This window comes from Rhipicephalus microplus, unplaced genomic scaffold, assembly GCF_043290135.1.
Source record: "Rhipicephalus microplus isolate Deutch F79 unplaced genomic scaffold, USDA_Rmic scaffold_12, whole genome shotgun sequence".
In the NCBI taxonomy this organism is placed as follows: domain Eukaryota; kingdom Metazoa; phylum Arthropoda; class Arachnida; order Ixodida; family Ixodidae; genus Rhipicephalus; species Rhipicephalus microplus.
The window spans coordinates 47,616,729-47,643,218 of record NW_027464585.1 but is presented as its reverse complement, the minus strand read 5'-3'; the positions used below and the strand labels follow the sequence as shown (position 1 = coordinate 47,643,218).

The window sequence follows — 26,490 nt, the reverse complement described above, 5'->3', positions numbered from 1 at the left end:
AAGCGGATGTGTTTTTAAGTACCTTGGAATTAATATTGTCAACACCAGACGATGTAGATAGCTTTAGACTGTGTATAAGTTTAGATATGCCTTCAACAGTAACAATGATAGGAGACATGAAGCAGTACTCACGATCTGGGACACAGGGAACCGAAGAAAAGTCTTCATTAGTAAAAACCGAGCGAAAAAACGAATTGAAGGTTGAAGCACACTCAGATGCAGAGACAGGAACATTATCGGCGTTATGTAATGTAACAATGTCACTGCCACGGTCAGACGAAATGGCACGCCAAAACTTTTTAAGGTTAGTCAGTAAAGGTGAAGACAGGTCGGCGGAAAATATTTCTTTTTTGCTTCGCTAATCGCAAGACAGTAAGATTTTAAACAGTCTTTATACATAGACCATGACTTAGAAGATAACCTTTTGGCTGAAGCATATAACCTTTTCTTTTTTTTATTTCTGAGCAATCTAAGCGATTTATTAAACCATAGGTTGGATTTGTCGTTAGAGATTGTTATTAGTGGAACATATTTATCTATGAGGAGCGCTATAATGTTTCTAAAAGAATTCCAGTTATCCTGAACAGACCTGTTGGTGAATGAGGGAAGAAATGTATTGTGTAGGAAGACATCAAGTTCAGATTTCATTAGATCGTAACTTGCCTTGCTATAATCCCTGATTACCTTGCGCTGAACACCCGGAAATTTTTGTGGAATATTAATTGAAAACTGTAGGAGGTTGTGATTCCTAAAACCATCTAATTGCACAATTGTACCTATGGTATGTGGCTCTGTTGTCAGAATAAGATCTAAAATATTAGTATCGCGAGTGGGCTCTGAGACAAGCTGGGTGAAATTAAAGTCAAGACATAGTTCGATGAATTCAGTTGACGTACTGTTCGAAGAACACATGCGAGACCAATTAATATCAGAAAAACTAAAATCACTGAATAAATAAATTTTTCTGGTGGGAAACAGGTCAAGAGCCCCGGAAATACTTCTGTGAAGCTCAGACACGAAAAGGCGGTCAGAGGACGGAGGGCGATAGCATACCCCCACAATAATTTTCCAGCTAAGGTAGGACAGGCGACCCAGACTATATTAAGGGGAGTGTCAGTATCGAAAAGGAAAGAAGATATAGTTCGTTTGATGGCTAACAGCACGCCGCCACCCCTTTTATGTGCCCGGTCATGGCAATAAATGGAGTACTGATTTGAAGCATGATATAGCTCAGTGTCGCATACGTCAGCGTGAAGCCAAGTCTTGGTTAGCAATAGAATATCTAATTTACTGTCCTCGAGATATGAATCAAGAAAGACACGTTTCGGTAACAAACTGCGAATATTAGTAAATGATACTGAAAGTGAAGGAGAACATGAAGTAGACGGCTGCTGAACATTAGCACTGCGCACATCGGCAACTAGCTATCTAGCGGTTACTACGGTGTCAGAACAAGTGTCATAGATATATGTAGTATTATCGATACGAAGTTTGTCAACATTTAGTTTGAAAGGACAATTCCGTTCCCTAGCAAACTGAAGCAGTTTCCTGTGCGCTTGCCGTGTTGCTTGCGAAAAATCTTCTCTAATAGAGAAGCCAGTATTTTTCAGCCGATGTGCACCGGCGAGGATTGCTTGTTTGTCCTTAAAAAACGTAAACTTAGCAATTATCGGCCTACATTTGTTTGAAGCAAATTTACCCAGCCGGTGCACACGTTCATATTGAAAACTGGTAGTGGTGATCGCTAACTTATCTGAGCATACAGCGATAATTTTATTTTCAGAAGTTACCCAGCTTTCTTTGTCCTCATCGGGAATTCCAAAAAACAACAAGTTGCACCGTCGCATTCTATTTTCCGCTTCATCACACCTTGATACTACTGCTTGAAGCTGATCAGAAATAGAACCAATAGCACCATCAGCAAAGTTGGATGACGGAGGGGCATAAGAAACCAGCTTTGCTTCCAGAGTGACCACTCTCATGGTCAAGCTTTTGATTTCTTTATCAGTAGCATCCTGTTTTTCTTTCAGCCCCTTAATTTCACCAATTATTGTATTCTGACCCGCTTCCAGCTTACGCACTGTGTCAAGAATAATTGCGAGTGTTTCCTCGACGCCAGGGCCGGGATTAGATTCAATGTCACCTAAAAGCAACAACAACAACGATGCAAACTTCCGGCGCAGACATGAAAGAAACAGCAATGTACGGAACATCTTATCACGCAGGTCAGGAGGGCACGACACCGCAACAATGCAGTAATTGCTACTTTTTAAACACGAAGCATCTTTGAAGTAACCAACCTGGAAATACAGCAGCGGTAAGCGTCCCATCCCTTCAACGGTGTCGTGCCCAACCGAATTGGAGCATGGCTGGCTTATATATCCTACGTCATGGCTTGCGAGGGCATCTGGGAGTGAACCATGTTGCCAGCTGCCAGTAACCGAGGGAACCAAAAGTGGCCATCTTTGCACTTTCGGAAACGGAACTGCCTGATCAAGGCAGTGCGGCCAATGTTCGAGAACCCTCGAAGGCAGGTCACCGAGGAACGTAACCGAGGTGTTGTCTGGCAGGCCGCTGTATCCTGAGTCATATTCTGCGATGGTGTTCACGAGAGAACCGTGTCGCGGGCCGCCGGTAGCCGAAGGAACCAGGTCTGACCATCCCTGCATGCTTAGAAGCGGGAGCGGAACTTCATGGCCAAGACTGCACGGCCACCGTACGAGAAGCCACGTCGACCAAGCGCTGAGGAACGCAACCTGGAAATACAGCAGCGGTAAGCGTCCCATCCCTTCAACGGTGTCGTGCCCCTTGGATGTTGCACTTGGATGCCTCTAAGTGCAACTCCTCAGTGTCCTACGCTGCTGTCGGCCCATCCTTTTCGGATGCTGGCCCTCTACACCCAGGCACAAGTATCTTCACAGCGGAAGCTTACGCGATACTTGTGGCGGCTAAGCACATCAAAAAATCACAAATACGAAAAGCAGCAATTTATACGGACTCCCTTAGTGTAGTAACGGCTCTGCACAATCTTAAAAAACAAGAAAAACCCTGTCCTCGTCTCACTTTACTCTATTTTATGCATACTCTACACACTCAAACATGTTGTAGTGTCCTGGGTGCCAGGGCATCCTGAGATCCAAGGCAACGTGATGGCGGATCAGCTTGCTGCATCCATCCACGAAAACACTGCCACTACACCCATATCAATCCCGGCCCCTGATCTTAAGCCGTCTTTCAAACGAACGCTCAGGGACTACTGGCAGAGCATGTCGGATAGACACACACAAAATAAATTAACATATTATTAAGCCACACATTGGCCATTGGCCACTAGTATCAGAATCACGTCATACAGAGGTAATACTAACAAGGCTCAAGATAGGACACACATACACGACACACTCATATCTTTGGTCTGGTGGCGATCCACCATTGTGTGACAGATGTGGTGAAGTACTAACAGTACTTCACATTTTAATTCAGTGCAAACAGTTAGAAACTCTAAGAAAACAACTTTCCATTACCCTACCGACAACATATACCTTTACACCCTGCAATGTCCATCGGTAGGGAACCACTTTTTAGTCATAAATCATTGTTAGTGTTTTTAAAAGAAATTTGTAGTTTTCATATATACCCGGGCACTCCGTAGCACGACCTCTCCAGAGAGGTTTTTGCTGCGGTGGCTACACAACAAAGCACTTGCCTCACGGCCCTTGGACGCAAGGGTTGAATGAGTGAGGCACTTGTGCTAATGCCATACATGTCCACCATCATTTTTTATTATCCCCAACTTTTGTCATCTATTCACACCACACACACCTTTCACGGCATGGTCATGATTTTATTACTTGTATGTTTTTACCCGCCTTACCACGAGCAATTTTATGGCCGTTATACAGCCGCTTTTCACAATCATTGTCCATATCTTAATAAAATGAACTGGCGCTCTTTGGCCGTGAAATGGCATTTGCGCCACAAAACATCAAACATCATCATTCGGTCCTCTAACTTCCCGCAGCCCGCTCTACCTGCTGGAGCTTTGTTCAGGCTACCGATTGCGCCCACTGTCAGGCAGCATGTCCCAGACCGAGCCTGCCGGCGCTGATGTCATCAGCCACGCACCGACGCAAGCTGCCCCTCCTATTTACATACACGGACATCAGCGGGAACCATCGCTTTTTGCTGGTCTTCGTGGAGAAGACGTAGAAGACTGGCTCGATGGCTATGACCGCGCAAGTGTCGCTAATCGGTGGGACGAGGCCGTCAAACTGCGTTACGTCTCTTTTTATCTGACCGGAGTCGCAAGGACATGGTATTTTAACCACGTCATTGACTTACCCGACTGAGCTACCTTCTAGCAGCAGCTGCGACACGTTTTTGGGACCCCGGACATTCGATCCGCCGTCGCAAAGAGGACACTCGATACTCGCCGACAACATCCCGGTGAATCGTACACTTCATACATCGAGGATGTCCTTGCACTATGCTGGTGTGTCAATCAATCCATGCCGGAATTGGGCAAGGTGTGGCACATATTGAAAGGCATTAGGCCTGTTGCCTTTAATGCCCTTGCTGTGCGAAACCCAGCTACCATCGCTAATGTCGTGACGACATGCCAGCGTCTTGATGCGCTGGACTCTGTTTGCCTCCAACCGGACATTGACGACCACCACTCCACGTCTCATGGCCACCTGCGTGACCTTATCAGGGACATTATACGCGAAGAATTGCGATCTGTGGGCTTCACACCTCCTACACCGCGTCCTACACAGTCTTTGGGAGTGCCCTTGCGTGACATCGTCAGGGAGGAACTTACATCGCTGACCGGATCTGCGCCCGCACAGCCACCTGCTTCATGCCCCATACCCACCTACCCTCAAGTTTTGCCGCCATGCCTCCCAGCGACGTACACGCGTCATTGTCGCTACCAACCTACGCGCCGGTTGCTGCCGCTCCCCCGGTGAACTACCGTTTGATGCCCTCTGACTCTTCTTCGGCCCACCGGACCGCGCTATCTCCAGGGTTCCCAAACGCCTTCTACTCCCCACCCTGGCACGCGTCCCACCCTGTCAGCTATTACTACGGCTATCGCGGCCACATATCTCGTTTCTGCCGGAAGCGCCAGCTAGATGAGCGTCGGAACGACATGGGTGAACAGGATTTGTACAGCGGAGCCTCTTATCAAGGTCGACGTTATTCGTCTCCGCCTCACCGGTCTCCATCTCCTCCAGCATCGACTGCACTACGGAACAGCTGAAACACGAGACGTTGCTCATCTTCGCCCTTCCGCCGTTCCACTTCTCCACTTCGGCCCGCCTCATTCTTCTCTGATATTCATTCGGAAAACTAAATGATGCAGTTTGTGGAGAAAAAACTCCATTTGCAATTAGAACTGAATTTCCTCCATCGGGCCCATTTAACATGGTCTCTGTGGAAGTAGGAGTGCGAGTCGGCGCTTTGGTGGACACAGGTGCGACATTGTCTGTTATATGTGCTGATTTGTGTGAACATTTAAAGAAAGTAACGATGCCTTGCGATGGTCCCACGTTAGTCGCTGCCCAGGGGAACGTCATTCGCCCTTCTGCGTTTTGTACTGTGCGTGTTTTCATCGACGGCATCCGCCATCATGTCCAGTTTGTTGTCCTGTCCCGCTGCTCTCACGGACTAATTTTAGGGCAGGATTTCCTATCTGCTTCCGCGGCTATTTGTTGTGGACAACGCGTCGTTCACCTTACTGACACCAACTACATGCTTGATGACGACAATCAAAAGCCAATTTGTTTGGTCGCTGCGAAAGACAACGAACTGCCGCCACCACAAGAACAAGTTATCAGCATTACGTCCAACGACGTCTATCACAGTGATGTATTCGTCTCCCCGTCACCACTTTGCGTTCGTAAAGGCATAGTTCTTCCATCCGGTGTCGTTTGTTTTTGCAATGGCTCTGCATTTGTCACCGCGGTTAACTCTACACCGGAGAAGACCTTACTGTCACAAGGCACTACTGTGGCCCGTGTTGCCGACTTCGAACCGGTATTTGTCATGCCACTTCAGGCCATCGCATCCAAAGACCCTTCCCTCGGTGAGCATGTTTCTTCCTCCGCCTTTACCACCGCTATCAGCAGCGACTTGACAAATTCACAGGCGCAGCAGCTGCTCGCATTGTTACAGAAGCACGCAAATCCTTTCGATATTTTCTTGTCTAAGCTGGGCCGCACTACTACTACAGCACATTGAATTCAAACAGTTGGGACATCTATCGTACACCGCCGACCCTACCGCGTGTCTTTAACTGAAAGAAAAATTATAGAAGAAAATGTTGCTGACATGCTTCAACGGGAAGTCATCCGTCCCTGATCTAGCCCTTGGTCGTCTCCAATTGTTTTGGTTCGTAAAAAGGATGGCTCCGTGCGTTTTCGCATGGACTACCGGGCGCTCAATAAGATCACACGCAAGGACGTGTATCCTACGCCACGCATTGACGACGCCCTTGATTTCCTACAAGGCGCGGAATTTTTTTCGAGCATCGACTTGTGTTCTGGGTACTGGCAGATTCTCATGCATGAAGACGATAAGGAGAAAGTGGCGTTCGCAACCACCGATGGTCTATACGAATTCAGCGTGATGCCTTTTGGGCTCTGCAACGCACCCGCGACTTTTGAGCGCATGATCGACACCGTGCTGCGCGGCTTGGAATGGAAAAGTTGCCTTTGTTACCTGGACGACATTATTGTCTTTTCGTCAACGTTTCCTGAGCACTTAGAACGATTGGATCAAGTTGTGACATGCCTTGCCGGCGCCCGGCTCCAAATGAACTCTAGGAAATGCTCTTTCACTAGCAAATCTATCAAGGTCTTAGGACACGTCGTTTGCAAAGATGGCATTTGGCCCGACCCTGACAAGATTTCTGCAGTCCTTCACTTTCCGCGTCCCAAAAGACCAAAGGAGCTTCGCAGTTTTCTTGGCCTCGCCTCCTACTTTCACCAATTTATCCAGAACTTCGCCTCCATTGCTGCTCCATTACACCAGCGACTTACTCCCAACGTTACCTTTATGTGGTCTCAAGAATGTCAAACGGCATTGACATGTCGAAGCGGGCCCTCACATCTGAACCTCTGCTTTGCCACTTTTACGAAGCCGCACCGACTATCCTCCATACCGACGCTAGCGGCCTTGGTATAGGGGCAGTTCTTCTACAACGCCACAAGTTTTCCCTAGAGAAAGTTGTTTGTTGCATATGCCAGTTGGGTACTCACCCCTGCCGAAAAGAACTACACGATAACTGAGCAAGAGTGTTTGGCTGTGGTTTGGTCGGTGCAGAAGTTCCGTCCCTATCTCCACGGTCGTCACTTTAGAATCGTTACGGACCACCATGCCTTATGCTAGCTTTCTACACTTAAGAACTTGTCTGGGCGCTTGGGTCGGTGGATACTACGCTTGCAGGAGTACGACTTTGACATAACTTACAAGTCAGGTAAAAAACATCAAGACGCTGACGCTTTATCTCGTTGCCCGCTTCAACCAACCCATATCAGCGTTGGTGAGAACTCAACCGCATCATCTACCAAAGTTCATACGCTTGCATCGATACGGCAACCCTTTTCAGACGACGAGCCAACATTTATCTCCCGCCAGCAATCCGATCCACACTGCAGACGCATAATGGACCACTTTTCGGGAGTTTCTCATCCACCAAACGCGCGACTTCGTCGTCAACTCCTGCTCTTTAAGCTGGACAATGGGGTTCTCTACCGCCACATTCGCCACCCTCATGGTCAGCGCTGGGTTCCTGTACTGCCTTGGTCTCTTTGACTTCAAGTGCTCGAAGCCTTTCACGAAGACTTCACTGCTGGTCACCTTGGTTTTAAAAAAAACTCTTGACCGCATTCGATGTCGTTATCGCTGGCCTTTCCTTTATTCTAGAGTAGCGCGGTACGTCGGTTCCTGCTATCTACGCCAGCATCGTAAACTCTTGACTCTGCAGCTGCGGGACCTCTACAGCCACTTCCGTGCCCTTCAATGCCGTTCGAGGTTGTAGATGTCGACCTTTACGGGTCTCTCCCCGTAACATCTGCTGGCAAACGATGGATAGTGACTGCCGTGGACCACCTGACATGATACGCTGACACGTCCTCTGTTAGTGCAGGCTCAGCTGTAGAAGTTGCAAACTTTATTCTTCACGCCATAATCCTGCGTCATGGGGCTCCTCGTGTACTGCTTAGTGACCAGGGCAAAGTGTTCCTGTCACAAATGGTAAATTAAAAACTGCGCGCTTCTGGAACTACTCACAAGACAGCTTCGAGCTACCACCCTCAGACAAATGGTCTCACAGAAAGATTTCATCGAACCCTTGCTGACATTATAGCCGTTCACGTCCAACCCGACCACAAAAGCTGGGATACTATTTTACCATTCCTGACCTTCACCTACAACACCGCTGTTCAGCGAACAACTTGCTACGCATCGTTTTACATCATGTACGGACGCACCCTGACTACCTTTTTCAAAGTATTTTTGTTTAACAGCCATGGCAATTCATGTCAGTCTTCCAGCGAAGAATACATTTCCCGCCTGGCCTAGCCTCGCTATCAGGCTCGCATCAATACTGAAGCGAGACAGCACGAGCGGAAAATCATGTATCACGCATCCCATCGCGTTAGGTCTTTCCAACCTGGTGATGAGATGCTGCTTTTGACACCAATTCGCTCTCCTGGTCTCTATGACCAATTCGAACCACGCTTCATCGGGCCATACATAGTAACCTGGTGATGAGGTGCTGCTTTTGACACCAATTCGCTCTCCTGGTCTCTATGACAAATTCCAACCACGCTTCATCGGGCCATACATAGTTTTAGAACATACTTTACCGGTCAATTATCGTGTGACACCACTTGTCGCCCCAACAGACCACCGTTACCGCAGCACCGAGATTGTCCACCCAAAAAAGTGGCTGGAGGGAAGGCCGCTGTGATAGCTCCATGGTTAGAGCATCGAACGCGTTATTCGAACGTCCTAGGTTTGTTTCCTGCTCACGGCTGGTTATTTTTTCACCCACTTTTCTTTCTTCTTATTTACATTCTATTTGTTCTAATAACTGCCCCTATACATTCCTTGGCATTATTGTCTGTTAGATCGCATATATATATATATATATATTTAATTGCTACCGAGACTGTGGGCCACATGCTTTCCTAGTTAATTCAATGATTCTTCCTCCGACGTCGCTACCTAATGAAGCAGTGTACCTGAATTCCTTTTCGTGACCACTATGAACCACATGAGCTCTGGGTCCGCGACGCGTTACAGGTGACATCGATTCTGCTGTCACAACGTCATCTGTGACACTTGCAGCTACATTTAGTAAAGCTGTAATGCAAAGAATGCTGTGCCAATTTGTCTTTTGTGCGCGACAACTTTTCTTGCCAGCACTGTAAAAGCTATAGAACCAAAGTGTGTGCCTGCTGTCACGCTAGAAACTAGTTCTTAAGTTTGTTGGTGATTTTCTCGTTTGCCTTGCTGAAATAAACACTGATTCATTTATTTGCTGTGTCTGAAGGTACGTCAGATATACCCGAATTTCAAAAGCTAAAGGTTTGTCCAACGTATCCTAAACCGTGATACTAAACATACATCGGACATAACCGAATCCTACAAGCTAAAGGTACATTCGACGTGCGCTTTCTCGCGAGTTTTCACTCAAGCGGCTCATGTTCCACCTGGCCGTCCGTCGTTTGCCAGCAGTTAGTACGTCTGACCTCGTAGACGCGCGGATCCAAAAAAAAAGTTTTCGTTAACGAGTTTGTAGTTGGACACACAGATGTTGCACTGGTTACGTTGGACATTGCACAGGTTGCACTTTCTCGCCTACTCAAGCTTAATTTACACCACAGAAATGTTTATTCCTGCATGGTTTACACACAGCTATAATGGCGCTTTATTGTAAAAAAAAGTTTTCGCCACCGAATTCGTTTCGGTACAAGTAGTATAAATCAATTCATTCCAATCTAGTTATTGGAGGCAATGTCATCCGTGACCACTGACACGTCCTATTTGTGTGCCGCCATTCTCCCGCGGTGTTACAGTTCTGTTACCGTTCCGCAGAACGTGAGGCACCTGTGAAGTGTTCCTGTTCCGCAGCTCGTGTGATGCCCGACAGTTCAACGAAAGCTGGGAACAAATTTCGAACGTTTAGTGAACTGGAAGCTGCTGGGAAAGGATACAGTGAAGTTCATGCAGTTTTACAAACATGACTGTCGAAGTGTCATGTCACAGCCACAAAGACCAAAGTAAAGCATTTTCTGAATGACCGTCTTGAAATGTATTATGTGGTTTACTGCTGTATCAAGGGGGGTAAGTTTTTCAAGAGCTGCAGCAAGGGGGAACAAGATACCAGGTAAGCACAGCACTAGTCCTTGTTTCCTTTGTGTTTCTTGCTGTGCTGCCAATCCACAGTGGTCAGTGACGTGGTTGCGTTGTAGACATCATGCATTTTGACAATTGTTTCTTGAGAGACAATTGATCAGTTTCAGTACCTTTCAATCTGGATGTCCAGTGTTAATGAAGTGCAAAGCCTCTAATGATGGGAACTTTTTGCAGGCTATTGAAATGAATGAGGACCACAACAAATGAGTTATCGAAGGGATGAAGTTCTTGAGCATCTTCAAATGTGTGTGACAGTATCTGAATACCCTGTCGTTCATCCCTCATCATGTGTTGGTAAATTAAGCCAACACAGCTTTTCCTGTTACCTGTTCATATTGGTTACTGAAGTTCAGTTTTGTTTTTTTCACAGGAACAAACCTGAGTTTTGAGGTTATACAGGATGACATGCACCACTGAAATATACATTTGACAAAATGTTTGACGTGCTTACATGATCGCCCGAAGTTTTCTCGCTCCATTTTTATTGAACTGGTAGTACCAGCACAGGGGATACGAAGTTTTGCGATGTCAGATTAATGGGATCAAAGTAGTACATGCAGGTTCATTCCTTATTCACACTCAGAGGAATTCCTGCTGTGTCATTATTACATTTAGGCAGATTAACTGCAACTTGTTAGTCATCAAAGCTGCCACCCTACAGTTCTACTACATTCAGAAACTGTGTTTTTGACATCACATGCAAGTCATATACTGGAAAAACATATTCACAGTTACAGGCATGATTAGGCGAGATTGAAGTGAGCTTGCTTGTGCTAAGAACCTAGATGCAATATGTTGCCTGCATTTGTTTGCTTCACTCTGTGAGCTTGACATTGCAGAATGCAGTGAAGCTATAATTTCATATATAGATCAATTTAACTTTGAATGAAAAGTTTATTTTATTGCAGTTACTCTACAGCCACCTGCCACAAACCAGAGCATTAAGAGAACCAGGGGCCAATGAGGAAGCAACACAGCCCTTGGCTTTGCATGCCAACAAGGAGTTGGGTAAGCAAAGGATAGAAGAAAAGACAGGGAAACTTGTCCTGCTTAAGGGGAGATGCTACTCGAAGACACTTTTTTTTAATATTCATTCTAGAGCAATTAAACCTGAGCTGTTTATGGAACATTTTATGCCGATTTCAAATATATGATTAGTTTTCTTGCAAGTTACACACTTTTAGCTCTGGAACATGACAAAGTGAAAACCTTAACCCTTTTATCACCCTCTTTTCATCCCTAAACATCTGCAATTTTTTACCATTTATAGTTTATAATGCTTAAAATAAAGTGTAGAGTGCAAATAACTAATTAGAAAGCACATACGCATGAAAAATACTAGACATAAAAAGTTCATATTTCACCTACCCAAGTAAAGGTATACATATAATTTTTTAATATACAATAAAATATTGAAATTTAAACTAGATAATTGCATTTGTAATACTTTAGAAAAAGTTTGGGCAAAATTTTATGCAGATCCAAGCACTAGAAGTGCCCGAAAAAAGAGGGGCACATTGGAAAAATGGCAAAATTTGTGTTCTTAAAGTTAAAATTGAGTTTTTATTTATGAAAGATACCATAATATCAGATGAAATTTGCACACCAAAAAGAACAATCCTTCTTGTAGTGGCCACTGCGACTAAAATACGCCAGCACCATGAGTTTGTCCCTCTCGGCTTTTTCGAGCCGTCTCCTTACAGACATTTCGCTCACAGACAGGGCCATGAAAAGCTTGCCAAACTTCTGCTCCATCTGGCAGAGCCTTGTGCTAACTGCAAGCTAGAAAGAAGTTCGACAGGGCTGCGAAATCCAAACTTAGTTCAGTGTCATGCCATTTTGCAGCCATGTTTGTGCCACATACCGTCGTACGTAATGGCAATGTCGTCCCTGCTAAGTTCTCTCACTGCGAGCTCTTTCGACCTCTCAAGATTGGTGCTGACGTCATCCATTGCCGCATTAGGAACTTTCCAGCTGACGGGTGTGAATAACCTTTGACGCATTGGCTTTTGCAAGCGAACAAATTAACTGCCGCAAATCGGACCAGCTGCTTGTAGCCTTATCCTACAGAACGCACCGCACAACGGCTTTCACTTGCGAGCAATGCTTTTTTCACTCATAACAGGCATAATTACACGAGAAAATCATTGTTCAGCTGCACTGCTCGACAAGACATGGACCCCGCAAATAGGTTTCACAGCACATACAGGGGTGCAGTGGGCAATGACGGTCCCTGATTCGTGCCATGTGATAAGCCAGTCGGGGCGCTCGAAAAACGCGCAGAAGAGTGCTTCTTTTTATTATTTCTTGTGCTGCATCAGCGAGAGAAACTGTTGTCATTTGAAGAGTGAGGCTCGACTCTTCGACTCATGCGATCAACAATGGCGAGCGGCGGCGCATTATTGACGGCAAGGTGCTCAAAGACTGCACACTTTCGACCTTTTAACAGGCACCTCGTGCTCTTTAGATCCAATTATGAAGCATTTCCAGTTAAGTGTTGACCTCTATTATTTTTTATATAACAGTACAAGTACTAATCTTATCAAAATAGGTGAAAATCCGTAATTTTGAAAAAAACTCATGTTTTTTCACCCGCATCTCCCCTTAAAGACTTGAGAAATGCTGCCTCTTTCCTGAAACCACAGACAAAGAATGACCTCATAAAAACTGCAGCTCTTCTGTAAAATGAGCATGGTAAGCACCCGGTATCGTAGCACAAGTTTTTAAAGAATTTCATCTGGGTTTTCCAGTGGGCTTCAGAGAACCCCGTATGTACCTGAAACTATATATGTAACAGTTCTCATTAATATTGTTACGTCTTAAGTAGGGGTGCAGGGTTTTATTGAACAGCAGGCTTGGATGGCAAGACCTCACAGAACCAAGTTGCCTAGAGATCTTCTTTCGAAGTCCACACTTCTAATCCCTCTTCTCAGTCTGGCACATACGCGTCATAATGTTTCCCCCTTCGCAAACGAAACACACCGCGCGTTTAATGCATCGTCCCGTCCTCTAAAAGCTTTGAGGCGAGCCATATAAGTTTAGTGGATTGTCTCCTACTAACTGTCAGTCGTGCTATTCTATAATCGACTGCACTGAGGCGCTCAAGGACGACGAATGGGCCAGTGTGGTGGGTGAAGAGTTTTGTTGACAAGCCATGCTTGCGAATGGGCTTCCACACCAGGATAAGGTCTCCCAGTTAATATGAGACGTGGCGGTGCTTGCTGTCGTAGCGGAGCTTTGAGTGGTTTTTTGATGCTATAGTACGCAGGCGAGCAAGACAGCCAGTTTCTTCTGCGAGGCAAAGTGTTCCCGCTAAAGAAGGATCGTCATTGTCATAGAATGAAAAAATAGTGTCCAGGGTAAATGAGAGGGTCGAACATAGAGAAGAAAGAGTGGGCTGTGGCCTGTGGTCTCGTGTTGGGCAGTATTAAAGGCAGACGTGATGAACAGTAAGACGCCGTCCCAGTTTTTGTGAATGGACGCCATGTACATTTACAGGATATTCACCAGTGTCCCGTTTGTATGTTCAGTAAGGCCATTCATCTGTGGATAGTAAGGTCTCGATAGTCGAATTTATGAGCCACACATATGAAGCAGTTCCTCGACAACGTCTGCTGTAAACTGACGGCCACGGTCACTTATTATGATGTGAGGAGGTCTGTGGCGCAGAATAATAGAGCGCAGAAGGAAGGAGGATACTTGGCCAACAGTCGCAGATGGCAGGGCTAAAGCCCCTATACTTCGTAAAAGTACCGTCATCTGCTGTCCCCATTGCCACCTCCTCTCTGGCGTGTTCCTTTTTTTTTTCCGCTTGTGACAGTGGCGCCCCCTGTAATGCACCACGAGTTTGCAGTTTGCTTTCGAGCTGTTGGCGCGCCACTGCTGCTGCATTAGTTACAGCCGCTCCTGTACAGCCATGGCCGTGTGTCGTGCCTCGCATACGGCTTTATGTAATGATTGTTCCACGTTGATTTTCTCAACAATACGGGATGCACTCACCATCCATATTACGGCAGAAGAGCTGCTACAAATCACGCACAAGTTGTAGCGATTAGCACGTAATTTAAACTTCTTTTCGCAGCGCAGTGTTTTCTTGTGTATCTGGTGCTGATATACATAGCTGAGTTAATTGAGAAATGGTCGAAATTAAATTAAGTAAACTCAGTACTCTAATTATTGAACCGGTAAGAAATTTTTAAATCACAGCTGTGGTGCCTTAAGCCACGCCATTTAAAAACTAATAGTTTTTGTGTGTACAAACTATCTCGATATTTTACAACTGCAGCAATGTCAACAATGTCCATTTAAGTGCTCGCTCAGAACTTCATGACGTTTCACATGCTATCTCTCCTGTCCAATGCCTGTCCACTGACTTGTGCACGCAGTACGCCGTTCTGAGATGTTTGTTCTCTGCGGCACAGTTTGCAACCATTGTTTGTCTGTTTATTTGTTTGTTTGTTTAATAATATTGTCAACCCCAAGCTGCTGTTTTTACAGGAGTGGAAAACACGTACAATGAATAGCATGCACTTATATGCTGAAATTCAAGCAAAAAAAAAAATAAAAAGAAATGGTCATGAAATACATTAAAAAATAAAGGCATACAGTGAACACAGGCAATAACACTAAAAGACAGAATTAAACACACTCATGTGCACTTGTATTCTGCACATTGAAAACAACAATTAACTAAGAGGCAATATACATTGATGTTGTTAATTACAGGAATAAAAACAACAATAAAAAATACTATGACGCATCTGTTTCTGAGAAAACAAGCAATTCTAAAGCTCCAGAAAATGCTGTGATAGAAGAAAACATGGCGACTGTGTTTGGTCATTCATTCAATTCTTTAATTGCTCTCGGAAAGAAACTGTATTTAAATGCGTGGTTTCCAGTGGCTGGTGGCTGTATATATAAAGTGTGTTTGTGTCTAGAGCGCAGATCTCGAGAAATTTCAAAGAAATGTAATGAGTTAATTTTAACCTGATTATGAATAATGAGGAATAGAAATTTCAAACAGTCATGCTTAATTCTAAGTTCTTAGGCTTGTAGGTTTGCACGGCAGCAAAGTTTGGAAGCAGAGTGCATGCGTTTTTCCAACTTTTTGCAGTTTATATAGGTTAACAGTGGTGTGAGGGTCCCATACTATTCTAGAATATTCAATTATTGGACTTTCCATTTTGGGTGTTGCATCATGTAACCTTTGCCACAGACCCCACAGAGTTTTGTTCGCCTTTCTACTGGTGACGCCTATGTTAGTATCCCACCTTAAGTCTGGAGGGAACATTAGCCCTAAATATTTATATTTCCTTACCCTTTATAGATCTTGAGAGCCAATATTGTAATTATGTTTGAAAGGTACCTTTTTTCTTATACTCATGCATGCCTCCATGGGCGTTGCAGATAATGTAGGGGATAAAGGTCGTTCTTGCACACGGAAGCCATTTCGAATTGCTGGATGGCCAAGATGGTGCTGTGATGTAGAGGTCGAAAAACGCAGTCGCGTCATCACTGTCAAAATTACCGCTCGCCCAAACTGGCGATGTATTATCTGAACTCCATGCACAGTTTCGTCTCAAAGCAATGAGAAATTTCGGAACATTGTCATATGTATCGCAACAAAGCGTTTTTTTTTTTGCAAGTGCCAGTGGTTCATTTCATAAGGAGCACACGTGACGTGCACGCTGTTGCAGACACTGGCTGCACTTGAAAACAGCCGCAATAATCATGAAATATGAAACATTAACCACTTTTGAGAGAAATGCTCTAGCACGTCCTGCACTTTGCATGTGATGAACAAGCAACACAGTGGCACATGGCGCCGAGCCGTGAAAAACGGTTCTTCACCGTATCCACACGAAGAGACAAGAAGCTCCGGTGGGGAAAGGAGGAAGCGGCACAGATCAAAAGAATGCTGTACTTTTCCAAAGTTATAGGGGCTTTAGGCAGGGTGGCCATCTGCCAGTAGCGGGTAAGATAATTGGCGCACACTACAATTCATCGGTTGCCTTTTGCTGAGCGCGGAAAAGAACTCATGAGGTCAATGTCAACTTGCTCAAATGGAGTACTGGGAAGTGTCACAAGCTCTAGAAGTCCGGCGGGAGCAGTCATGCCTGATTTGTGCATCTGGCATTGAGTACAACTGGCCATGTACTGCTCAACTGATTGGCGGATGCGTGGCCAGTAAAATCACTTTTGTGTACGATAGAGTGTTCGCGTCATTCCCAGGTGACTCAAAGTTGCGTCGTTATCGTGCATGGTGCGCAGAACTGAGGAACGGACTGTATCCGGAACCACCAGTAAGAAGCAGGAACCCATCCTTCTTATAAAGTAATCCTTGACGAACGAAAAAGCAGTCCTGCAAAAGGGGATGCTTGTGCGTCAGCAAATAATGGCTCCAAGCTGACGTCCTTTTGCTGCTCAATTTAAAAGGTGGTCTTGTCCGAGATCAATGAAGTCACCGACGCAATTGGGGGATTGAAATTTTCTGCATCGCAAAGTGTTGTATTAAGCAACATCCGCGAAAGGCAGTCAGCGTCAGTGTGCTTTCTGCCGCTTTCGTACAAAATTGTGAAGTCATATTCTTGCAAGCGTAGGGCCCAAGGTGCAAGGCGACCAGATGGGTCTCGAAGGCTTATAAGCCAGCACAAGCAGTGATGGTCTGTGACCACTTGGAAGGGACGACTGTACATGTATGAACGGAATCGCTGTACAGCGAAGAAGAGTGCCAAGCATTCTCGCTCAGTCACTGTGTAATTCTGTTCCGGCTTATCTAAAGTTCTACTGGCATGCTGGCATGGTAATTCGCCTAAGTGCGACGCACAACATAATCGTTCGTTGGTCGATGGTGTGGTCGTTCCTTACAGAAGCGCTGAGGGTACAGCGAGAGGTACGGGGATTGATACACCGCCCCTTCATCCCTCTTACATTCTAAATAGGGGTGGAGGGGTCTATTGAACAGCAAGCTCTCATGGCGAGACTGCACGGGACCAAGCTGCCGAGAGATGTTCTTTCAAAGTCCACACTTTCAAAGACCCCACAAATCTATCAATCAACCTGTGCTTTTATTGTTAAGGTAAGTCTTAATTAGTACTTATCAAAGCTTGCTGTTAGTTGGTGGCGTGAGAATCCCGACTTGCGGCCACTTCGTTTTCTCTTTCGCTCTATACGTTTTCGTGGAATGTTTTCCCCACGTAATTCTCGCACCCCCTAACTTTGCATCGGTTTTCCTCCCAAAAAAGTGCAAGGATTATGCGAGTAAATACAATACTTTAGATTTCACCATGAACCAGCTTGCCCAGAAAAAGGTAAAGTTGCATTAATGTGTGGGATGTACACTGTTATACAGACATAGCTCTTCTTGTATATGCAACAGACTGCCAGATTTAGAGCATCAAATTTATTTTTACTGATACAGACTACTATATCCTTGCTGATAGGGAAAACTTCCAAGGGATTTCGCTGTCCAATGAGTCTATGTGGTGAAATACGGATGTCTACTTAGAATTTGAAGAAATTGATGCCACCTACAAGCTCCTCAAAATACGAACACCAGTCTATGTGATGCACACTGAAGACTCCAATGGAGATGCAGAGACGGTATGTGTTTCGATTCTTGTGAGTGAGTCTGCATCCGCTATGAAATGGATGTTGGAAAAGTTCAAGGAACTGCACCAATCTTGGCCCAAAAGTAAAGTGTGTCATGGCAGACAAGGACCTCTTGAAGCGTGACCTTCTTAAAGAAAGCTTCCTGCAGTCAAACGTGCTCATCTGTATGTTCCAAACTTTGAAAACTTTTCGACGTGAGATTACCTGCAATAAGATGAAGATTGCTGCAGAAGATAGGCACCAAGCCTTGGCACTGCTCTAAAAGACACTGTTGTCACAATCAAGTGAAAAATTTGAGGAGCTACAGCTGAAATTTGACAAAAATGTTTGCAGTGAGACCTGGTCTTACTACGACAAAAACTGGTGTTGTATCAAGGATGAGTAGTACACTGGACCTAAGTTTATATCTAAAAACTTCAACAACACTACCAACAACAGAATTGAAAGTCACTACCAACAACAGAATTGAAAGTCTGAACAAAAAACAGAAGAGTGTTATAAAAAAGAACAGCCCCCTTGAAGAGTTTGTGTGCTCATTTTGAACGTGACCACATAGCATTGACAAGCATATCCAAAAGCCCTTGCAGACCACCTTCTAGCCTTTAAGGAGCTATGTACCAGGAATCATTGTCTTTAAGCTAGTAAGGGAGAAGATTCACCTGTCGGCCAAGTGGATACCAACTTACCAAAAAGCAGATGTGTTCACGTTTGAGCCATCGTCTGGCAACACCTCAACAACAAAGACTACAATTGTTGCTTTTGGAATGCTATGAGACTGCCATGCCAGCATGTATTTGCAGTTATGCTGACTATGAACATTAGTCTCTTACTTTTAGAACGCTACGAGACTGCCATGCCAGCATGTGTTTGCAGTTAGGCTGGCTCTGAACATTGGTCTCTCTGATGACAAACGATGGCCGCCATGTTTGGGCCCCCTTCTACTAGTTTGAGATGCTGGTTGAGCTCAAACAATGACATAGAATTTGTGCCGGGGCCCTTTGTGTTCCTCCGCGTAGCATGCCTTGCAAACAGAAGAATGTTGGGACATGACGAAAGAATGCAGAGATTGAACAACTGTGTTGTCCTCTGCAGTGATACTATCTAATGACAAAAAAGGTCGCAATTGCCGCCATCTCAGAGCACCCAGCGCAGAGAACCTGTCTGTGATGTCACGTAAAAACTACGTATAAAAGAGCATTAAAATGCTATCTGGCCTGTCTTTTTTGTTTTTGCAACCTGCTACGAAACAAAACTAAGGGGCGCTGCTACGAATCCATCATTCTTCATGCTACAAAACCCAGTGGAAAACACTTATGGCCATTCTCATCAGTGACAATATAAACTTTTTTTGCTCTTTGATAATGAGTGTGTCGTGAAAATTCACACAACGGGGTGCATGGCTATACGCACTGTAGGGAGAGTTTCTGAAATCTGGCACTGTTTTGCAGATGATGTGTCCAGAGCAACTTTCACACCAGCCCCTAAAAGCAACCACTTTGAAGGAGGAATCTTGTACAACTGCTCTCCAGCTTCTACACGCAATTCGTTGATCACTGCACGAAATTGTGCAGAATGCTCTTGCTCATCACTTTTTTGAGTGGCACTAGATTTTAACATTATAGCACAAGTGAAAATCAAAATGGATGCAAAGAATAAATAGAACCCAGCCATTCTGTATAAGAAGTACTCTCCTACTCATTATGAGAGACTTGACTGCTGTCACCAGCCATATCAAATATTGTACAGCAGATGTTATTTGGTGCAACTACGCAAGTAGGGTACATCAATTGCCCCATGGAGAAAGATGTCTGCGCTTGCCGTAGTTGCCCTAGTGCAGTTGACTAGAGCCAGTGTCGGCCTGGCCTAATAATACTATCGCATCCCAAGTGAAGCTTAAAGAAGAACTAACAAAAAATACGGAAAGTCCCATGCCATGTGCGAATCTGTTTGATGTGGCCCTGTGGTAGAGTATTTGACCACTATGCAGAATTATTGGGCTTCATTACTGCTGCGATCTTGATTTTTATTCTTTGCATTCATTGGGTCAGTGCTGCCAATATCTGCTTTTTAAAATGCTCTCTCAATTAAATTGCCAATGTCTGTTCTCGCCTGGGGAAGTGTAAATCTAACCTATGGCGCATAACCACGTACTGTGGGCTGTGGTATACGGGCATGTGTTACGCGAGTCTGGAGGAAAAGGTTTGAGGACATACACAACAGGATTGTCATGTTATGCATGCCCTTCCTAGACTCCATTATATTCGTTTAACCCTCCCATATGAATTTTCATCTATGGCAAATGAAGGAGGTGATCATGATCCGCACCTAGGCGTAGGCGGCTAGCTAGTTTGTGACCTAACTTTGCTAACCAGTTAAATAACATGTTTGGTTTGCTAAGAAATGACTTGCATTTAAGAAATCTTACATCTTGTTTTTTCTCTGTGATAATTAGCTGACAACCCACTGATTACTGTTAAGAACCTCGTGGATGTAAGCGCACTGGTTGATTTTGGAAAGACAGTCGCAGTTTCGGTTTCAAAAAGCGGATAGTGAGTCGGCTCCCAGAATGGTTTTCGTGCAAACTCAGCTGGCTGCATAGGCGCATAGCACACAAAACCGCGTTCGTGTTAGTACCGCACAGCGAATAACTTTTAGCCCGAAAATTGCACTGCCGAGGAAAGGACATCGGCCTCTGTATCTGCGTGCAAGCCTGCCCCTTTTTGTTCAATAGGTCTGCTAGGAAAGAATGTCACTGCCGACATCGACGGCGTTCGTCAACCACGCGATGTTTGTCTTTGGTAGCGAGCACTACCAAAGAAATGGTGACTCGCACAAAGCAATGTTCCTTCATATATATGCAAACATTGGTAGCCGTGGACCCACCCGGCAACTCCCGACGTATCTGTAGGCTCAGTTTTGCGTACCCCCAATGTATCTTTAGACTCACGGTTTCGAGTACGTCGGACGTACCTTCAGCTTTTGGAACTCGGGTACGTCCAACGTTATTAGACACAGTGTTATTGATTATGGTGCTGAAACAGTTGCAAGAAGTCGTAGTAAAAAAAATAAACGGTTATTTTTTACATTGAACAGTGCTGTCCTTTTCTTTTCATCCTAGATGACAAGCTTTCATGCCCTAGATGGCACTTTTTTAACCCTCCTGTTTTTCGAGGAAACATGACGTCTGTGATGTGTATGTGTAGCCGCAAACGCACTGTTTAGGTCGCTAAGAAATACTTCTAATGGGGCACTGAAATGTGTACTGAACAATTGAAATATTTATCCCATTAATAATTTTTGTTTGTTTGTTTTTCTAAGCACCTTAACGATGTGGGTGAGCAAAAGTGAGTGCAAACTGCGTGCAGAGCAACAAAAAAGTGGAGAAGCCCAGCTTCCGTAGCCTTCGCACCAATGTCGAGATAAGTTGTTGCAGACTATAGTGATTGAAATTAGTTGAGAGCTCCAGAGCAGTCCACCACGCTGCTGAGTGTTTGTAAAGGTGTTGATATTATGCAGTGAAGACTGCAGGATTCAGTGTGTTGGTGCAACGTCAGTATTGTGCTGATTTGCACGCATATATATGAAATGAATTGTTTCTAAGTGTGTATTCGCAATGCCCACGGATTATAGGTGGTGCGCCGTGCAATCCAAGATGGCTACGGAGGAATAATCAACCCGTGAACTCATATAGAAAAAGATAGCATGCACGGATGTACTCCATGTGCCCCTTTCACTGGATGAACTCTTGATCGTCAAATGAGTGTATATCGGACCAAAGTACGCTGAATGTTAGCTATCTCATTTCGTACCGCAGTGCGAAGGGTGGTGGTGTCAGCTGATCGTCCGTGTATCAACGATGCTTTGTGTAAACCTGTTCGTGCTGCAGAAAACTGCATGAACTAGAATTCACGTGTGAACTGAACAGCACACTGAGACAATTTGTGACGAGCCTACCTGGCGAACTCGTTGCAGTAGTAGGCCACTAGCGAGTAGCGCGCCGTCGTGGCTGCAGAGGACAGAATGGTTACCGTACCGATGGTTTGCAAACCTATTACGCCGTCATTGCTTGTGCTTGTAAGCATCATGCAGCTGCTTTTTCAACATAACACAAGCATTTAACTTCCCATTAAATAGCGCTTGTTTCATAACCATGATCAGACTCCAACAGTTCTGCAGGTTTTATTAGCGCTATCAAAACAAGGACATCGAAACGAATACACGCGTACACTTTTCGCAATGTCAAAATTGTCAAAACAACGTCGTTCGTACGGTACCAATGAAGTGCAGGAGAAGTTAGCGAGGACTGTAGTCGTAACTGCATATTTCATTGCTCTAACTAATTCGCTTTGCTGGTTGAGCTCAAGCGTATTGGCAGCATGCAGTGTTTTGTAATATTCTCAGTAATTGGGCTACACGCAATGCACAAGAAAAACAGTTTTTTTTTTATTTAGAGCTCGCTGAAGGATGTTTTACAATAAATACAATCAAAGTGACTTATGAGCATGAAAAAAAAAACATTAACGCTGAGGGGACGGCTCGTGAGCTTGCAGCTGATTGTTCATCATTGCTGTCACTCTCAGTGCGTTGACAATCATCTACGCCCTGTGAAAAATCCTCGTCATGAAGACTGTTTCTTTGAACATCACTGCGGAAATTAATCTAAGAATTTCCTCCGCCGAATGACTTCGATAACACCAACAACGCGTCATTCACCGTGCACAACACCCACACGGCGTCACTCACCACGTTTATCTGAGGGGGGGGGGGGGGGGCGGTGCGGAGATCATTTCACTTTGATAACCGACAAGAAACGAATCGCTTGCAGTGTGCTGCCATCTATCAACGAACATAAAAAACGAGTGGTGCAGCGTAGGCCAAGGTTTGGAAGCGCAAATTGTGAGCCTGCTCTACTTTCTGCTTGCCATGAATGTTATGGGATTCATGCACTACAAAAGCACTGACGAATGCTATATTGTCACGCTACTCACGACAAACTTGATACAATGGGCTCGTTGAGTCGACTAGCCAAGCAGCGGCTCAGAGAGATCGTCTTTGTCCTCTTTCACTCTTCGATCTTACCCAAGCAAACCATGTGGCAATAGTCCCCCCTTTTGAAAGCATCTACTCGATGCTCGTAAATAAAAAAAATGAAGCCATACACACGCAGATATAGAGAACCAAAAGAGGGAGAGTGCCAGTACTCGCAGCGCAAATGAGGAAGTTTCGTCAACGCTTGCACCAAGCGCAAAAAGAAAAGGCATAAAAACACAGGAGAACACAAACAGCAGCAGCAACACAAAGTCGCGGCATGTCGTAGCACGTGAAACCACAAGGGCTACTGTGTGAAGTAGGGCTTCAGCCGAACGACATGCACGGTTTCGAGCCGAAGCTGTCGACGAGAAGACGCTGCGTTGTCCGGAAATACCTCGTAGGTAACATCTGTGACTCGTCTAAGAACCTTGTACGGTCCAAAATAACGACTTAGGAGTTTTTCGGATAAGCCTAGTCGCCGGACAGGGATCCACACCCACACTCGGTCCCCAGGGTGGTAGGTGACATTTCGATGACTGAGGTTGTAACATCGTGCGTCTGCATCTTGTTGGTGACTGGTGTTTATGCGAGCTAGCTGACGAGCTTCTTCGGCGTATTGAGTGTATTGCTCAGCATCTTGAGCAAGTTCATTGCTTTGGTCGCACGGAAGCATAGCATCGAGCATGGTTTGCACGTTGCGTCCGTAAACAAGTCGGAAAGGCGGAAATCGCGTTGTTTCTTGCGTTGCCGTATTGTAAGCAAACGTGATGTATGGAAGAATCTCGTCCCAGGTTTTGTGTTGTACGTCCACGTACATTGACAGCATGTCCGCTATGGTCTTGTTAAGCCTCTCTGTCAGTCCATTGGATTGCGGGTGATAAGCCGTTGTTTTTCGATGACTTGTGCAGCTCAGTTTAAAAATGTCCTCCATCATTCGTGCTGTAAGCGACGTCCCTCTCTCCGTAATCACGCATGATGGGGCACCATGCAGTAGGACGATTTGGTGCACGAAGAACTGCGCGACTTCAGAGGCCGTGCCACGGGGTAACGCTTTTGTTTCAGCATAACGAGTAAGATAATCTGTCGCAACTATAATCCATTTGTTCCCAGAGGACAACAAAGGGAAGGGCCCGAGAAGGTCCATTCCCACGAGGTCAAACGGTGTCCGTGGTGGTGCGATCGGCTGGAGCAGGCCCGCGGGTCTCACAGGCGGAGTCTTGCAGCACTGGCACTCACGGCAGCCTTTTACATATCGATGTACACTAGTTGATAGTCGCGGCCAGTAATACTGTTGCCGTACTCTGGCGAGAGTTCGCGAATAGCCCAAATGTCCTGACGTTGGCTCGTCGTGGCACGCAAGGAGGATCTCATCATGCATGTCGGTAGGAACAACGAGTAGGAAGGATTTGTCGCTACCACGAGCATTTTTCTTGTAATAAATGCCTCTTCTTAGACAAAAAGAGGACAGTTCGCGAGCAATGTGTTGAGGGACCTGAGAGTTGCGGCCTTCCAGGGAATCAATGACTGGGCGTAATTCGTCGTCTGCCCGCTGCTTTGACATAAATTCGGAGCCGCTAACTGCTCCGAGAAAGGTATCTTCATCTTCGGAGCCCCTGTCAGCGTTCCCCACAGGCGCTCGAGAAAGCGCGTCGGCGTCTTCATGTTTGCGCCCTGACCTGTACACAATCGTAATATCGAACTCCTGCAAACGCAAACTCCACCGTGCGAGATGGCCGGATGGATCTCTGAGATTTGACAGCCAGCAGAGTGAGTGGTGGTCAGTCACCACTTTGAAGGGACGACCGTAGAGGTAAGGCCGAAATTCGGTCGTCGCCCACACGACTGCGAGGCATTCTTTTTCTGACGTAGAATAGTTGGTCTCGGCTCGAGAAAGAGTGCGACTGGCGTAAGGTATCACATGCTCAACACCGCCGTGTCGTACAAGGACAGCGCCAAGTCCGACGTTGCTGGCATCTGTATGAATTTCTGTTGCGGCGTCCTCATCAAAATGGGAAAGAACAGGGGCTGTTTGCATTCTCTGTCGTAACTCTGTGAACGCTGTATCTTGTTCTGCGCCCCAAGTAAAGGGCACGTTATCTCGGGTGAGTCGCCTGAGAGGTTCAGCTATCTTCGAGAAGTTGGTGATAAATCGGCGATAATACGCGCACAAGCCTAGGAAACGGCGTACTGCTCTTTTATCTGATGGAACAGGGAAGGTGGCGACAGCAGCAGTTTTGTCTGGATCAGGTCGCACTCCATCCGCACTAATGACATGTCCCAGAAATTTCAGCTCTTCATAGCCGAAATGGCATTTTTGAGGTTTCAGCATGAGTTCAGCTGTGCGAATGGCTTCCAGAACCTTTCTCAGACGCTTCAGATGTTCTTCGAAGCTCTCGGAAAAGATGACCACATCATCGAGGTAGACAAGGCAGCTTTGCCACTTCAAGCCAGCGAGAACTGTGTCCATCATCCTCTGAAAAGTGGCTGGTGCAGAACAGAGGCCGAAGGGAGGAACTCGGAATTCGTAAAGTCCGTCTGGAGTCACAAACGCGTTTTTTTTCCGGTCTCGTTCATCCACTTCAATTTGCCAATAGCCACTCTTTAGATCGATGGACAAAAAAAACTTCACGCGTTGTAACCTGTTGAGGGAGTCGTCGACCCGTGGAAGCGGGTAGACGTCTTTTTTTGTGACACTATTAAGCTTCCTGTAGTCAATACGGAATCGCAGCGTTCAGTCTTTTTTCTTCACTAGAACGACTGGCGAGGACCAAGCGCTGCTGGATGGTTTAATAATCCTGTCATCGAGCATCTCTTTTACTTGTCTCTGAATAGCCTCGCGTTCTTTGGCAGAAACGCGATAAGGCTGCTGCCGGATGGGGCGGATGTCATCATCGGTAATAATTCGATGCTTCGTGAGGTGTGTTTGACAAACTTTAGAAGAAGAGGCGAAGCAGGATCGAAACTCCCTTAAAAGGTCATGAAGTGCAGCCTTTCTCTCGTCTGACAGCGTCGAATTAATGTCGATGCGGTCTAGAAATTCCTCATCCTCATGCGTTTCCTCGGACGCGAAGCACTCCGTGACGTCGGCAACAGGGTCTCCATAAGCTAGGGTGGTTCCGCGGAAAAGATGCAGGTGCTCGTAATTGAAGTTCGTTACTAGTATCGTTGACTACCCGTCACGGACGCGCACAACACTTTGGGCGGCGCATACACCTTGGAGCAGCAGAAGTGATAGGTTGCTTTCAGCCACCACGTCGCCGTCTTGGAAGTCTTCACAAGTGGCTTCGATGGGAACAGTTGCTCGAGGTGGCAGCGTCACACTGTCGTCAGCAACACGCAGCGCAGGTCTACGGCAGTTATCAGCGTCTCGATCTGTTGCGCCTTGAGTCGAGAAGGTCACGATGCCCTCACGGAGATTTATGA

The 26,490-nt window shown here is 45.7% G+C and overlaps 1 protein-coding gene across 9 annotated transcripts in view; it reads left to right on the top strand.

Moving 5' to 3' along the window:
- The window catches only part of LOC119168190 (sphingosine-1-phosphate phosphatase 2), a 325,637-nt gene that overhangs the window by 82,383 nt on the left and 216,764 nt on the right, over nucleotides 1–26,490 (top strand). For 3 of the 9 annotated variants that reach the window (XR_012888521.1, XR_012888522.1, XM_075882539.1), the window contains exon 2: nucleotides 11,334–11,433. The exons of the other annotated variants lie outside the window; for them this stretch is intronic. Coding sequence is in view for 1 of the 3 variants with exons in the window: in XM_075882539.1 (XP_075738654.1) it covers nucleotides 11,334–11,433 (100 nt within the window). In the remaining 2 variants the exon portion in view is untranslated. The remainder of the gene's footprint in view (nucleotides 1–11,333; nucleotides 11,434–26,490) is intronic. 9 annotated transcript variants of the gene reach the window in all.